Source organism: Eucyclogobius newberryi, unplaced genomic scaffold (genome assembly GCF_026437365.1).
Source record: "Eucyclogobius newberryi isolate DKJ021-1_F unplaced genomic scaffold, fEucNew1.0.hap1 SCAF_20, whole genome shotgun sequence".
Taxonomy (NCBI): Eukaryota; Metazoa; Chordata; class Actinopteri; order Gobiiformes; family Gobiidae; genus Eucyclogobius; species Eucyclogobius newberryi.
In genome coordinates, this window is record NW_027315835.1 from 11874022 (window position 1) to 11890444 (window position 16423).

The 16423-nt window shown below is 40.2% G+C and overlaps 2 protein-coding genes across 2 annotated transcripts; one reads left to right on the plus strand and one right to left on the minus strand.

Moving 5' to 3' along the window:
* Positions 1 to 7993: 7993 nt before the first annotated feature.
* g6pc1a.1 (glucose-6-phosphatase catalytic subunit 1a, tandem duplicate 1) lies at positions 7994 to 10652 on the plus strand. The gene is made up of 5 exons (XM_072456454.1): positions 7994 to 8290; positions 8600 to 8709; positions 9281 to 9386; positions 9473 to 9588; positions 10141 to 10652. Exons 1-5 carry the CDS (start codon positions 8073 to 8075, stop codon positions 10638 to 10640), a joined length of 1050 nt encoding a protein of 349 aa, XP_072312555.1. The 5' UTR covers positions 7994 to 8072; the 3' UTR covers positions 10641 to 10652.
* Positions 10653 to 13358: 2706 nt separating this feature from the next.
* psme3 (proteasome activator subunit 3) lies at positions 13359 to 16418 on the minus strand. Its single transcript, XM_072456933.1, has 10 exons — positions 16254 to 16418; positions 15768 to 15800; positions 15624 to 15686; positions 15442 to 15546; positions 15311 to 15359; positions 14457 to 14575; positions 14235 to 14371; positions 14098 to 14152; positions 13809 to 13895; positions 13359 to 13733 (listed from the first exon to the last, which is right to left on the minus strand). Exons 1-10 carry the CDS (start codon positions 16293 to 16295, stop codon positions 13653 to 13655), a joined length of 771 nt encoding a protein of 256 aa, XP_072313034.1. The 5' UTR covers positions 16296 to 16418; the 3' UTR covers positions 13359 to 13652.
* Between the last annotated feature and the right edge of the window lie 5 nt (positions 16419 to 16423).

The following is a 16423-nucleotide window of genomic DNA, read 5'->3' on the forward strand; positions in this document are numbered from 1 at the left end:
CGGCGAAGCCGCAAACTGTAACTAAAATTTCAGAAATCTCCCATATTTAAAATTTCTGCCGTTTGCGCAGATAAAGTCCGAATTGCGTCAAATTAGAATCAGTTGTTAAACTCTTTGCCCTAAACCTACTTGAAGTGAAATAAATTCATTTGGCGCCACAGCGCCCCCTACAGATTTTATATGGAGGTTAAATGTTTAGTTTTGCGAAATTATATGAAATTTGACACACAACTCAATTTTAGCATCCCCATCAAAAAAGTCAATGAGACCCATGTCATAATTGTTATGGCGTTGCCGTAACGATGACCGAAACCTCCCATGTTATTCCAATGGGGCCAGAACATGTTTACACTTTAGACTTTCACAAACTCCTCCCAGGGCGTCAGCCCTATTAACCTGAAATTTGGTGAGACTCATCTTCAGGACCATCAAAAGTTATCCACATTTTCATTCAAAGAGTCACGGTGTCTGTGCGGCAAAGCCGCACATTTTGCCAAGAATTCAAAATAAAATTGCTTTTTGATGGTAAAACAAAGGGGAGAACATGTGACAGCGTCACAGATTCAGCAGTAGGCGTGATAAAAGGACAATTGGGGCGCGTTAGCGCCCCCTCCTCTTGCGGCGTGGCGGCGGTGTGGCGGCGGCGTGGCGAGGGCCGATCATTGCCGCTTGCGGCTATATTTATTTTTATTTTTATTATTTTTCTTGTTCTTCTGCTTTTTGAGCTCTAATTTGACCCCCTGAACATGCTCAAAAACTCACCAAACTTTGCCCAAAATTCAGAATCGGCGAAAAATTTGATTTTTTTCTGGTCCATTTGTTTTTTCGTTAAAAAATGGCGCGACAGCGCCACCGACAAAAGTCAAAATACATTGCGCCTATGGGAGACGCCCCGAGGTCAACTTTGTCGTAGAGCTACGAAATTCGGAACACGCATTCCTCTTGTGAGGACAAAAAAAAAATATTATTGTGACCACGCCCCCAGACTTACCCTATGCCCGCCATCTTCTTTTGAAAATGAAAACAAGCTGAGTTAGCCATTTTGTTCACGTCAAACTTTGACGAACTCCTCCTAGGGCGTTTTGCCCACCGACTTCAAAATCGGCGTACGTCCTCTGGACAAGTGGGGCATCTAAAGTTATCCAATTTTTTGAGATACCTTTTACGGTCTGTGTGCGGCGCAGCCGCAAATTTGGACAACTTATTTTGGAATATTGCAGATCTAAAAATTGCTCCCATTTGATCAAAACCAGTCCGATTAGGACCAAATTTGAATCAGTTGTTAAACTTTCTAGTTTGAACCAGTTTAGGCTGACAAAATTGAAATGGGCGCGATAGCGCCCCCTACAGAGTGACCTTTAAATTAACATTGAAGGTCAAAAAATAGTTTTACCAAAATTGTCTAAACTTTACCCAAAATTCTATTTTGCCGTCCCGATCACAAAAGCCAATCTCAAAAATGCCAAAATTTTTACGGCGTAGTCGTAGCGATGACAGAAACCTCCCATGTTATCCCTATGGGAAAACCGCAAAATCTCTCAAATTACCACATTTTTATGTTTTACACTTTAACGAAGTCCTCCTAGTGCGTTTTGCCCACTAACCTCAAAATCGGTGTACGTCCTCTAGACAAGTGGGGCATCTAAAGTTATCCAAATTTTAAGGATAACTTTTACAGTCTCTGTGCGACGGAGCCGCAAACGTTTCCCAGAATTCTGACAATTTGGCCTTCAGAGTGGCCTATAAACAATAGAGTTTTTCCAAATGACATGACATTTTGCACTAAATTCTAATTTGCCATCCTGATCATACAAGTATGAGAGCCAAAGTAATATTTTGTACGGCGTAACCGTAGCGATGACAGAAACATCCCATGTTATCCTTATGGGAAAATCGCAACATCGCTCAAATCACCACATTTTTACGCTTCACACTTTAACAAACTCCTCCTAGGGCAATTGTCCGATCAAACTCATATTTGGGGAAAATCATCTACACAAGCGGCCATCAAAATGTATCCATATTTTAATTCTAAGTGCTACGGTCTCTGTGTGGCGGACCCGCAAATATATGTCAGAAATGGGAAAACAGCGAAATCTCTGAAATGTTCACATTTACGCTTCACACTTTAACAAACTCCTCTAAGGGCAATAGCTCGATCAAGCTCATATTTGGGGAAAATCATCTACACAAGCGGGGCATCAAAAGTTATCCATATTTTTATTCCAAGTGTCATTTGTGTTCATTTGCACTGGATTGGCCATGTCCAATGTGTCGCCGTCTGTCAAGTTCTTTTTTAATTCAACACAATAAGGGCGCCATCTTTATCAAGTCGAAAGCGCTGAGTCGGAAGGCCGGCGGCCCGCGAGGGCCGTTGGATGCCGCTTGCGGCTGTAATTAGGCCCGAGCCCCAGCAGGGCGGAGGGCCTATTGCTCCCGCAACGCTGCCGAAGGCAGCGTTGCAACTGTCTGACCAAACATGCGGGCGCAGCCCGCATGTTTGGTAACCCGTCGCCCCTGGCAAGTACAGTGAACTAGCCCATGCCGAAGGCATGGATCATGCATACTTACTCCTGCTATGACAGAAATAGTCAACAATTAGTGAATGGGCGTAGCCCATTCACTAATTGTTGACAACAGCAGCGCGAAGCGCTGCATTCCTCCAAAAACCCTCCTGGCATCGTCCCGTACGCGAGAATCCATGCCGCAGGCATGGGCCATGCTTGTATCTGCTCAAATCAATGGAAGTCTATGGGGAGTGGGCGGGGCATCCCGACGGAATAGGGAGTGACGAGCGCGTAAGCGCTCGTAATGATGATTCCACCCCATGGCGGCATGGGGAAGGCTTAGAGCTTTCAAACGATGTATAATTTGTTGTTATAGTGGAAACGGCTATATTGTTTTTGCTAAAAATATTATTATTTTTATTTTTATTATTTTTCTTGTTCTTTTGCTTTTTGAGCTCTAATTTGACCCCCTGAACATGCTCAAAAACTCACCAAACTTTGCCCAAAATTCAGAATCGGCGAAAAAAAAATTTTCATTAAAAAATGGCGCGACAGCGCCACTGACAAAAGTCAAAATACATTGCGCCTATGGGAGACGCCCCGAGGTCAACTTTGGCGTAAAGCTACGAAATTCGGGACACGCATTCCTCTCGTGAGGACAAAAAAAAATTATTATTGTGGCCACGCCCCCAGACTTACCCTATGGCCGCCATCTTCCTTTGAAAATGAAAACACGCGGTGTTAGCCATTTTGTTCACGTCAAACTTTGACGAACTCCTCCTAGGGCGTTTTGCCAACCAACCTCAAAATCGGCGGACGTCCTCTGGACAAGTGGGGCATCTAAAGTTATCCAATTTTTTGAGATACCTTTACCGGTCTGTGTGCGGCGCAGCCGCAAAGTTGGACAACTTATTTTGGAATATTGCAGATCTAAAAATTGCTCCCATTTGATCAAAACGAGTCCGATTAGGACCAAATTTGAATCAGTTGTTAAACTTTCAAGTTTGGACCAGTTTATGATGACAAAATTGAAATGGGCGCGATAGCGCCCCCTACAGAGTTGCCTTTGAGTGAACATTGATGGACAAAAACTGGTTTTACACAAATGTTCTAAACTTTGCCCAAAATTCTATTTTGGGGTCCCGAGCAAAAGGCCAATCAAACTTATACCTCAATTTTTACGGCGTAGTCGTAGCCATGACGGAAACCTCCCATGTTATCTCTATGGGAAAATTGCTAAATCTCTCGAATATCCACATTTTTCTGTTTCACACTTTAACGAACTCCTCCTAGGGCGTTTTGCCCACCAACCTCAAAATCGGTGTACGTCCCCTAGACAAGTGGGGCATCTAAAGTTATCCAAATTTTAAGGATAACTTTTACGGTCTCTGTGCGACGGAGCCGCAAACTTTTCCCTGAATTCTGACTATTTGGCCTTCAGAGTGGCCTATAAACAATAGAGTTTTTCCAAATGACATTATATTTTGCACAAAATTCTAATTTGCAGTCCTGATCATAAAAGTATGAGAGCCAAAGTCATATTTTGTACGGCGTAACCGTAACGATGACAGAAACATCCCATGATATCCTTATGGGAAAATCGTTGAATTGCTCAAATCACCACATTTTTACGCTTCAAACTTTAACAAACTCCTCCGTGGGCAATAGCTCGATCAAGCTTTACTTTGGGAAATATCATCTACACAAGCGGTGCATCAAAAGTTATCCATATTTTTATTCCAAGTGCTACGGTCTCTGTGCGGCGGCGCAGCAAATTTGACTGACACTTGTGTTGATTTGCACTGGATTGGCCATGTCCAATGTGTCGCCGTCTGTCAAGTTCTTTTTTAATTCAACACACAATAAGGGGGCCATCTTTATCAAGTCGAAAGCGCAGAGTCGGAAGGCCGGCGGCCCGCGAGGGCCGTTGGATGCCGCTTGCGGCTTTAATATTCTTTCTTCTTTCTTCTTCTTCTTCTCGGGACCAACCCCCCTATTTTTCACCCAGTGAACATTGACGAAAAGTCACAAAAATGTTCACACCTCTAAAAATCGTGCCTCTCTACATTCTGGCTATTTCCCTTTTCTAAAATAAAAAAAATTGGCGCGTCAGCGCCCCCAAATGTACCAAAAATGCATTGAGAGATGGGAAATGACCCAAAAAAAATCTGATCGTAGAATCATGAAATTTGGCGCAGAGGTAGATGGTGACAAGAGAAGTAAAAAATATTATTACGGCAACGCCGTCCGCCCAACCAAATGTCGGCCATATTGCTTCAAAAATGGCTAAACATGACTTCGGAGTTTTTCCAAACGTCGTACTTTTACGAACTCCTCCCAGGGCGTTGGCCCTAAAAAGCTGAAATTTGGTGAAAATGCTACTGAGGAGTGGGACATCAAAAGTTATCCAAATTACATTGATACCTCTCACGGTCTCTGTGCGGCGAAGCCGCAAACTGTAGCTAGAATTTCAGAAATCTCCCATATTTAAAATTTCTGCCGTTTGCGCAGATAAAGTCCGAATTGCGTCAAATTAGAATCAGTTGTTAAACTCTTTGCCCTAAACCTACTTGAAATGAAATAAATTCATTTGGCGCCACAGCGCCCCCTACAGATTTTATATGGAGGTTAAATGTTTAGTTTTGCGAAATTATATGAAATTTGACACACAACTCAATTTTAGCATCCCCATCAAAAAAGTAAATGAGACCCATGTCATAATTGTTATGGCTTTGCCGTAACGATGACCGAAACCTTTCATGTTATTCCAATGGGGAAATCGCCAGAACATGTTTACACTTTAGACTTTCACAAACTCCTCCCAGGGCGTTAGCCCTATTAACCTGAAATTTGGTGAGACTCATCTTCAGGGGTAAAAGTTATACACATTTTTATTCAAAAAGTTACGGTCTCTGTGCGGCAAAGCCGCACATTTTGCCAAGAATTCAAAATAAAATTGCTTTTTAAATGGTAAAACAAAGGGGAGAAGATGTGAGAGCGTCACAGATTCAGCAGTAGGCGTAATAAAAGGACCATTGGCGTTAGCGCCCCCTCCTCTTGCGGCGTGGCGGCGGCGTAGCGGCGGCGTGGCGAGGGCCGATCATTGCCGCTTGCGGCTATATTTTTTAACTTGTTTTATTTTTTTTACATAAAAGAACAAAACAAAATAACATACAATGAAAAAGATTTTTTAAAATCACAGCTGGGTGGGACCAGTGAGAACTGTAAACAGTGAGGATTAAAGGATAAAATTAGAAAGTCGGGTGGCGTCATTCAAAGAAAAGAGGATTTACAGCATAATACGTTAAAAAAATGTGTCCCATTTTGTCCATTAAATTTGTCCATTTTCAAATTGAGTCAAGCGGTTATTTTTTGTCGTTATGATGTCTTTCCAATGTTTAATTGTTGGAGGAGTTTGTGTCATAATTTTAGTTGTTGTTTGCCTTCTTCCTGGCTGTTAGAAGTATGTTCCATAGATATCCATCCATTATGTCCATGGTTTTTGAGGCCTAAATACACTGTTCCAAAATTGAGTGGAATAACGGTATCAAAAACATCTGCATTGCCTTGTTAAGTTGTGTCCAATATTTCTGTGCAACAGGACAGTCCCGAAACACATGGTAATGATTTGCCTCCCGTCAACCACAGTTTCTCCAGTATTCAGCCCCTCCCAGTGAGTAGTGTGCACTTTGACATAGTGTTATGAAAAAACAGGTCACATTCTTGCAACAAAACCCCCTCCAAACATGGGACTTTGTGGTCCTTCATTGTGATGTACACAAGATCTACATAAACCTTCCCACTCCTCATCCGTCAAAACAAAATGACCTTCCTTTTCCCATTTCATTTGAATATATTTAGTTGAATGGTTGTACTTTGGATATTATTTCCCTTAAAGTTCATGTATTTAACAGTTGCAGGTCCGTAATCACATTTCCTAGTTTTACATGGGATCGCCTCTCATCAAATATGTGTTTAAAGCAAAAGCAATTAAACATAAATCTAAATAAATGCATGAGAATCTCAAATTCCTACCTTCCACATGGTCTTGAACTTTCCCAAGGTTACAAATTGGTTTGGTTATGGTAATAACCCCGGCCACCTTAAGACACTGCACAGGCGAGCTGGCCCCTGTCTTCACTGGCATTTTTAACACCTCCCTGGAGCCATGCCATGTCCCAGATGTCCCAGCCTGCTTCAAGTTGTCCATCATTGTCCCTGTCCCCAAGAAGCCCCGGATCACTGGACTTATTGACTACAGACCTGTGGCGCTGACGTCTGTAGTCATGAAGTCATTTGAGCGCCTGGTCCTCCCCACCTCAAGTCCCACCCTCCCCCCCTGCTGGACCCCCTGCAGTTTGCCTACAGAGTCAACAGGTCTGTGGGCGACGCTATCAACCTGGCGCTCCATTTCACCCTGCAGCATCTGGACTCCCCGGGAACCTATGCCAGGATCCTGTTTGTGGATTTCAGCTCTGCATTCAACACCATCCTCCCCGCTCTGCTCCAGGACAAGCTCCTCCAGCTCAACGTGCCTGACTCCACCTGCAGGTGGAGCACTGACTTCCTGACGGATCGGACGCAGTGCGTGAGACTGGGGGGAAATGTAGCAAACACATGGACTATCAGCACAGGAGCTCCACAGGGCTGTGTACTTTCTCCCCTGCTCTTCTCCCTGTACACAAACTGCTGCACCTTCAGCCACGACTCCGTCAAACTGATCAAGTTTGCGGACGACACCACCCTCATCGGGCTCATCTCGGACGGGGATGAGTCTCTCTACAGGAAGGAGGTGGACCGGCTGGTGTCCAGGTGCAGCGGTAACAACCTGGAGTTCAACGCTTCAGGAAAGTCAAAGCCCCCCAGCCCCCACCTCCCTTCACAAGAACAGTTTCTTTGCCTCTGCCGTTGGACTCATGAACACCGCCTAAGCACCTTGCACTCATATGTACATATTTTATTAATGTACATATCATGCCTATTTCTAACCTTATTTTAACTTTACTTACTTATTTTTTGGTCTGATCTGGTAGCTATTCATTGTTCATTGTTTTGTTGTTTGTGAATTTTGTTCATTGACAAATGGCAAAAAACCTTATTCTGATTCTGATTCTGAATTTAAACAACAAAACAAATACTAAAAACAAAACAGAACTCGGGAAAGATGCAAATGTTTAGTTGCTTATTACAAATTAACGTAAATGAAATAAACAAAGTGGGAACCAGAATCCGCTTAGTCACATTTAACCCTTTTTAAGCTTTAGTTTATCTAATCTTTAAATTCTTTATTGATTGGCTTGTAGTGATAGATACAAAAAAATCAACTAAGCAGAGCACTTCCTGGAAAAATGTGAAGCTTCTGTCTGGACTTTATAATGTTAAGGTCAAAGGTTACCGAACCCGTCTGCACCGTCCCAAAGAAAGACAAACAAATGCGCTAGCCTTGAGTAAAGTCCAAAGGGGCTAGTATATACACAGAAAGCACAAACGCTGTCGCCAACAAAAGGCCGTTTTCATCCTCCAAACAGGACATCTCTTTGGATTTTTTACATCTGAAACAAACAAATGGATCTTTTGCACAGCTGGGGCGTCGAGCTGACCGCGCACCTACAAACACAATATCACAGCTATGAAGGATTATTTAGCCTGGCCTCGTCTGTTGCAGATTTGCACATGACATTTTTTTTATTTTTCCCAATTTGGTTCCACTTGCGACGGGACATTGCGATCCGCCTCATCTGGGTGGCTGTGATCGGGGACTGGCTCAACCTTGTGCTTAAATGGTAATGTTTGTAGAGATACTATGAGTGAATAAACACTAAAGTGTGTATGTAGAGCGGTAATTATCACTCAAATATGTGCATACATTCAATTTATGGAGACTTTCTTCTGTTATGTGGATACAAATCAGGTCTGCATGATGTAAATCCTTTATTATTACATCAACAACATGATTTAAATTTGAGATATGGGTTAAAACTAGGTTAGGTTCTGGGTTTGGATTAAGTTTGGGCAAGTGCTACTGGTTTAGTGTCAAGAAAATGGATGCGAGTCAATGTTTTGTCCTCAAAAAGCACGTTTTGTCACATTAGGGTCCTGTTTGGAGAGCGGCCGTATTGGTGGGTTCACGAGACGCGGTTTTATGGGTCAGCGCCTGCCCCGTCCCTGCAGCAGTTTCCCATCACATGTGAGACTGGACCAGGTATAAGACGTCACCAATGTCCTCTTAACGTTTGGACTTTTACTTTGCCGAGATGTATTAGGAATTTAACTAGAAATATGGGTTTTTACGCTTACGATTAATTACAAAAAACAGCTGCTCATTGAATATTTTTGCCTTTAAACATTAGCCGTATTCTCTCAGCTTGTGTGTGAATATTGAAGAGGTACCAACAGGTGATATAAACAGGGTTATTGCTTCAAAATTACAGATTTACTAGTTTTTTAAAGAAATATTCATGTTAAAAAAATGAGAAACTTTCAAATCTGACATTTTTTTGTTGGGAATTGATGTTATATCTTTCAACTGACAAACAATTATCCCTCCATGATTAAATACTGCATTAAATGATGTGAGAATACGATGTTTAGCTTTGTGCCAGTGTTTGTTTCATGAGTATTGGCCTTTTAATTGGAGACATTGACCATAAACAGGGTCAAACCACCTGCGATATAAAACAGTCTGCAAATGAATCAAGCACGCTCCACCTCAATGTTTGAACACAGTTATTCCCAGGATTATTCAACCAAACGCTCCCGTGTTGCGTGTGCAGGAAGCCCCTCGGGTCATGCCATGGGCGCAGCCGGCGTCTGGTACGTGATGATTACGGCTCTCCTCGCTCTGGCCACTGAGAAACGATGTCCAGCGCTGTTGTACAAGTGAATGTCGTCTCAAACTCCATTTTGCCTGTGCGGTCTTGCCACAAGTTTAATAATAATGGTAATAATTGATGGTTTTGTGTCAGATTCTTGCAGATGGGGCTGAGTGCTCTGATGGCGGTGATACTTTTGACCGTTTGCATGTCTCGGGTTTACATGGCGGCTCATTTCCCTCATCAAGTCATCGCTGGAGTGCTCACAGGTCAATAATGCAGCTTTTTACTTAAAATAAATAACATGTAAATAAGTTGATATCGGACAAAAAGTTAAGCCAATACAAAAATGAGGCTGAATTAATAATACGTTTTGATACTTTTCTGCTTGTCTTTAAGAAGAATTCTAACTGGACGGGCTCTCCTCTCCACTGATCTGACCTGTAATTTGGTCTGGTGGTTTCACTTGCTTAGGGACCAGTTTAATGTCGTACTCTGGAACATTCTAAATGAGGCATTCAAATCCCTCAAATAGAAATCACACGTTTTCTGTTGTAAATTGTCAATAAAAAACCTCAGCATTAGGACATTTAAAGCATCAATCTAGAAATGGGCAAAACATTGATATTATGATAATATCGTGAAATGTTTTAATACCAGGCATATTGTTTATAATAAAGAAAAAGAAGAAGAAAAAGTGCATGCAACAAACCTGTGTTATGATCTTCCAAAAAAGGGTTTAACATGATATTTGACATAATTTGATCATGGTTTTACAACATAATGCACAAACATACTTGATCATGCCATTATGTGTCCAGGCATTCTTGTGGCTGAGGTGGTGTCTCAGTTCAGGTGGATCTACAGTGCCACTTTAAACAAATACCTCCTCATCACGCTCTTCCTCACCTCCTTCGCCGTGGCCTTCTACCTCCTGCTCAAAGCTGTGGGCGTGGACCTCCTCTGGACCATGGAGAAGGCCCAGAAATGGTGCGTCCATCCTGAGTGGGTTCACCTGGACTCTGCGCCCTTCGCCAGCCTGCTCAGAAACATGGGCACCCTGTCAGGCCTGGGCTTGGGCGTCCACTCGCCCCTGCACACTAAACGGGAGAGGAGTTGTGTCTTCAGGACGAGCAGTGTGGCAGTTTCTTTAGTTCTGTTGTATGTTTTGGATGGATGGACATTTTCACCTGACAACCACACGAGTTTCTATTCCCTGTCGTTTGGTAAGAGCGTTATGGTCATTTTAATTCCCACCACTTTAGTTCCTTGGGCGCAGCACAAGATTTTCTCTGAAGAAAAAGATGATAAAAAACTGTAAATGGATTTCAAATTGTTTTATTGTTCACAGATGCAGATCAATTCATGTCAAGTTCAAATATTTTATTATTTATGATCTAAAATGACTCTATTTCAGGGGTGTCAAAGATGCGGCCCGGGGGCCTGAAGACGTTTGAATCTGGCCCTCAAAAATTATTTATTTACATTTCGATAGATATATATATCGCCAGCGTCCGCCCCTTCCCCGCCCTGCTCAGCGCTGCTGTGCTGCTGGAGCGTCCTGTGCAGTGCAGAGGTCTGAGCGGGGAAAGAGATGTGGGGAAAGGGACTGTGTGTGGACGTTAGAGTAAAAGTAACACTAATGTGGAGCTAACAACAACAGAACACTTCTGTGATGAGCTCTGTGAGGAAAAGATCAGGAGCTACAAATAAAGACACAGGCCAGAGAGTAACATGAACATTACAGAGTGAAGCTCTGACTGTGTCCACACTCATGTGAGTGAAGAGCTGGACACTGTGAATACAATACACTCATGTGATTCACATTCACAACATGAAGAGTTTATTCTCATTAAGCTTGATATATAAAAATAGTGAGTCCATATTGAGTTCGACAGCCAACAGGTCTGTAATAAACATTTAATATCAGAAATCATATCACAAGTCCATGTCCCTGCTGTTGATGCATGAATATAGACTCAAAGTGTTTCACCTGCTGCAGGATTGTGCAAAAGGGTCCACAAATAACTATTACTACGTAATATAAAGCCATTTATTTTATTATATTTTGTTTTGTACAATACAATTTTTAGGTTATGTTCGGGCCGTGGCCCAAACTGAGTTTGACACCACTGATTTAGATACTGAGGATTGTGAGGAAATGGCTCGATACAATGATGATGATAAAACAAACTTATTTTTTCATTTTCATTTTGACAAATTATACAAGCTAAATAGATCCAATCCAGTCCTTTTTTTTCAAATTGTGATTACTTTTTTTCCGTATCTGTACTTGTTCAAATTAGTAACTAGTTTTGTTACTAGTTTTAGTAGTTTTATTTTTTACACTATTAAAAAGTGTGCAAAAGCCAATTACAAAAGGTCAGCTGCATGCAAGAAATGTTTGTGTTGATGTGTGACGGTGATGTCAATCTGAAGTCTTATTCATACTGTATGTATCACATTGTTAGAATATTCATCTTATCATTAGTTTCATGCTCTGCTGCTTTAAGCACAATCTAATGGTGTCGATGCCTAATAAAATAATCAGTTCCAAATAGTATAAATACTGATCATGTCTTTTTTTTGAGTTTCTGAGAATGTCCTCAGTCTGATAGTGGGGCAGGAACACCCTTTAAATATTAACCCAAACATGCTCCTGTCACTCAGCTCTCCCACAACTGACTTTCACCCCTACCTGTGCGGGTCAAAGGTCAGACTGCATTCTGAGTAACACGCGTGTCCTTTCAACACAAAAGATCTAAAGTGCATTGGAATCAAGCAGCAGCTGAAATAAAAAGGTAAAATTGCACTTGTCTTGCACAAATAGATTGGTAGACAAAATTAGACTGAAGGGCATTGGTAAGTAAAAAGTAGTTGCCCCCCCCAGTAATTCATTCAGAATTATGATTCAGAATTATAACTGCGTGAGCTGGAAGATCCCCCCAATCAACTAGATGAATAATGATAATTAACAATTAGACCATATTTGAAGGAGCAGTGCAAGAAATGTATATGTTCAAACAAGGCCTTTGTTTACAATATTGAATGAAATTTGAATTGAAAGTTTTTGCTTGCTTGGATATGGCGAGTCTATACTGGTATGTATTAGGGTTGTGTTAAAATAAATCAATACGGTGATATATTGTTACAGTATCGATTAAAAAAAAAAAGGCTTTACTAGACAGGGGAGGCCAGGGTGAAGTAGGGGATCAGAGAGAGGGGAAGACACGCAGCAAACAGCCGGAGTCGGGACCCAAACCCACGAAACTGTGGACATATTTGGATCAGCTGGATGGATGGATGGATGAAGTTATTAGAGCATATAGATTTATAAATAAGTGCTTTGTGGATAAAACATGAAATTTCATACATTTTCTTATTCAGAGGAAAATTATTACCCATTTGGTACATTTTTAAGACCCTTTTCCCCCTAAAAAATGTATCGGAATACGTATTGGGGGTCTTGGCAATACCCAGCCCTAGTTATAATATATATATATATATACTTTATATATATATATATATATATATATATATATATATATATACACACTATACATACTTTATATATATATATACACATGTATAGTATATATAAAGTATGTATAGTGTGTGTGTGTGTATATATATATATATACACTATACATACTTTATATATATATATACACACACTATACATACTTATATATATATATATATATAGTATATATATAAAGTATATATATATATATAGTATATATATATATATATATATAAAGTATATATATAAAGTATATATATATATATATATATATATATATATATATATATATATATATATATATATATATATATATATATATATATATATATATATATATATATATAGTATATATATAAAGTATATATATATATATAAAGTATATAAAGTATATATATATATATATATATATATATAAAATATAATATATAGTATATATATTATAGTATTTATTTATTAACAAGATGAAATGACAAATAGAATATATTCGAATAGTAAAGATCAACTCACAAAAGCTCGAGGAGAAATGTTTAATTAAAATTAAAAAATACATGGTGCATAACCTGTGTCTATGACCTAACCTCTGCTTTATGAGAGGATAATTATGTCTTTAAATGTCTTAAAAGAAAAATATTTTACATTAAAAAGAAAACACTAATGGGTTTGGTGTTCCATTTCTGACAGCAGTAGAAGTGCTGATTGTACTGGGGGTCCGGGTGTAGACGGGGCCAATAACAGAGCCACCTGACAGTAGCTCCATAGGCATGATGGGAAATGAAGGAGGATGTCCAGGGCACGAGATGATCAAAATTAGTACAATGCCTCTGCATTACTGCTCCGGGGCCTCTTGATCTTTTCAATGTTCTTCAGAATCATGTCGTGTAGCGTTACCTAAAAGAAAAAAATAATACATAAATAAATAAATAAAGCGGTGGAGTAAGGTTCAATTGGGAAGTAAGAACTTACATATTGGTTTCTGAGTTCTGATACTATAATTTTCAGACTGATGTATTCCTTCTCATCAATTTCAGTAACCGTGCGCCGGTAGTCCTCCTAAAAAAATGACATATGTTTTTGCTTTCTTTTCACAATTGTTAAGTCTTCAACTGGTTTAACTGTTAGTTCAGATCAAGTGCCACAAAAAGACACTAGATGGTGCTGTTGTACACAATTTACTGAAGCAGCAACCACATTTATACTGCTCCATATCCAAACACAACTTTAACATTTGTATTAGTGTGTAATCTGTACTCACAACATGAGGATATTTTGCTATTTTGGAAACCAGCTTTGCCCTTGTGATGTAATATCTGAAAAAAACATCACAGCAAAACAAAGTTAATTAACGAGTATGTCAAATAGTTTTGAATGAACAGAAAATGTATCAGAAACCTTGATATTTGGTCGAGGTAGGATGCTGCCTCCCCTTCAACTGTTCTGAGTTCAGCTACAGTCTCCTCCTGGATTGACACTCCAAAGTTGTTGCCGTCTTCTATCCTTGGAATGAGAAGTTGAACCCACATTTTGACCTGAACGAGAAAACATGCATAAGTTAATAGCTTATACTCAAATGGTTGCATGTTATGCATATATATTAAATTTACAATAACTTACAGTGTTACATTTCTCAATGAGTGTCCTGATTTCAGGTTTGACTTTCTCTATGAGATCAACGAGGTTAGAGTTGCTCTTCATCATACCACCAGGCATAACAAAGACCTTGGTACCAGTCACTGAAAGATCAACAAAACAAAGGCAGATGTAAATAACTGTTACAGTTGCAGAACCAGCATATAATTAAGCTTTGGAGTCCAGTCAGTGGGCTAATGATGTGCGTGCCAAGGCCTTCCTTTGTGTCTTTAACAGGTTAAGAGTAATCAACTTATCATAGCATATTGAATTCCAAAGTTATTTTGTCATTACCGTTTAATCATGTTCCTATGTTACTGCATCTGTGTTGTCGTCTAGCAACGTGCACTTAAGAGTGGAGGTATTCATTTGGGTCCAGACAAAGGTATTTTTTTTAATTTTCCTTCTGTAAATATTACATTTATTGTAAATCAAATTTTGAGCTAATCAAATCTGTACAACTGTTACTGCTTGTTTATTGTATGTATTTTTCTTGTCAATACTCTCGGTTTGAACCGGTCTCTGTGCAACACCCAGAAGACACCATTGAGTTACATCTAAAGGGTTGGATCGGTTACATGTCCCATATTAAGTACGTTACTTATTTGCATTTCCTCCTTTTAAAGTAAGTGGTGCGGCTTGTGTCCGCGGTGCAGAGGCGCACTGGGGAAATTACAGTACATCCACAAAAAAGCCGAAATCCTATGTAAAAGTATAAGCAATTGCTTGATTTTCAACCCTTCAAAATGACGGTCAGCCATCAGAATTTTCCGTCACAGCTAAAAATAATAAATCAATGATGGAGCAGTTAGTTGATGTAACCTCTGGGCTGTACTCACTCAGGTCGTCCCCTCCGACATCATCCAGCTTCCGCTTTTTTGCATTTTGCTGTGAAAAAAATGCAATTGCATGTTTGTCTTTCTCATTCAATCATACTTGAAAACAGTATGTTAAAAATATAGAACCTCACCGCCTCAAGGCCGTCATGGAGGTTTGGCAACAATATTGGATCTGGCACTGTGATGTTTATTTCTGCATGAATCTCCTTCAGTTCTACGATGTTGATGATGGGATCCTAAAACATAATGTAATTGTGAGTCACTGATGAGGACTGAATAACCCAGAACTGTTGTGACAGGAAAAGTCAAAAACCTTTAAAAAGTGATCAAGCTCAAGTAACTTCTTGGGGAAAAAGTTTGCTACTAGATCTTCTGCCTGAAAGAGAATAATGATAAATGAATTCAGTCTTTTTACGCATTATGTAAACACTGGTTGGGAAAGTCCTCATACACTTACCTCTGATGTGATGCGTTCTCTAAAAGAGTCCACCTGAAAATATTAAAACACGTGTCAGCAGATCAAGACATGCAAACTCACAGCTGTTCTGCTATGCTTCTGAAATCGTAGCCTGATGCCAAATACTAATCATTTTAAGAAAACATAGTAAAAGGCCCACGCTGGGGGATGTTTTGAAGCTAGTGACGGCTACGGGTAACTCAAGGCCTTTTCACACATGTGGTCTGCCATTTTGATGCCTGGTGTTTGCATGTTTGGCAAATTGTCATACGTGCTTAACGCGATCTTCAGATCCAGTCTTAATTCGATCAATCGAAGCACAGAAAACCACATATGACAGATGTAATGGGACAGGCGGGAAATGAGCCGGTTAGCTCCGTCATCTATTAGCTTGGATCACGCTAAAACCAGCCAAATCATTAGCACACAAACGCCAACATCGCGCTAAAGTGGCCTAAAAGATCATTCTATTGAGTACAGCGTTACCTTGGTTTTGAGTTCATTGTCCACCTTGAGGAGCGAAGACATCGTACGGGCTCAATTAATAATAGATCGTTTCTAAAAACTTTAATTTAACTCGTAAACGTGTGGCTTTACGGTCCTGCTGCAGCCACACTTGCGAGCTTAAAGATGACGGAATCAAAACGCGACGCACG

Bases quoted from the DNA above. Each gene is read 5' to 3' on its own strand.
- g6pc1a.1 (XM_072456454.1), top strand. From the start codon at position 8,073: ATGGATCTTTTGCACAGCTGGGGCGTCGAGCTGACCGCGCACCTACAA. The intron at 8,291-8,599 runs GTAATGTTTGTA...TTGTCACATTAG, and splicing joins CTCAACCTTGTGCTTAAATG to GGTCCTGTTTGGAGAGCGGC. The intron at 8,710-9,280 runs GTATAAGACGTC...TTGCGTGTGCAG, and splicing joins CACATGTGAGACTGGACCAG to GAAGCCCCTCGGGTCATGCC.
- psme3 (XM_072456933.1), bottom strand. From the start codon at position 16,295: ATGTCTTCGCTCCTCAAGGTGGACAATGAACTCAAAACCAAG. The intron at 15,687-15,767 runs GTAAGTGTATGA...ATTCTCTTTCAG, and splicing joins GAGAACGCATCACATCAGAG to GCAGAAGATCTAGTAGCAAA. The intron at 14,576-15,310 runs GTGAGTACAGCC...TTGATCTTTCAG, and splicing joins TGTCGGAGGGGACGACCTGA to TGACTGGTACCAAGGTCTTT.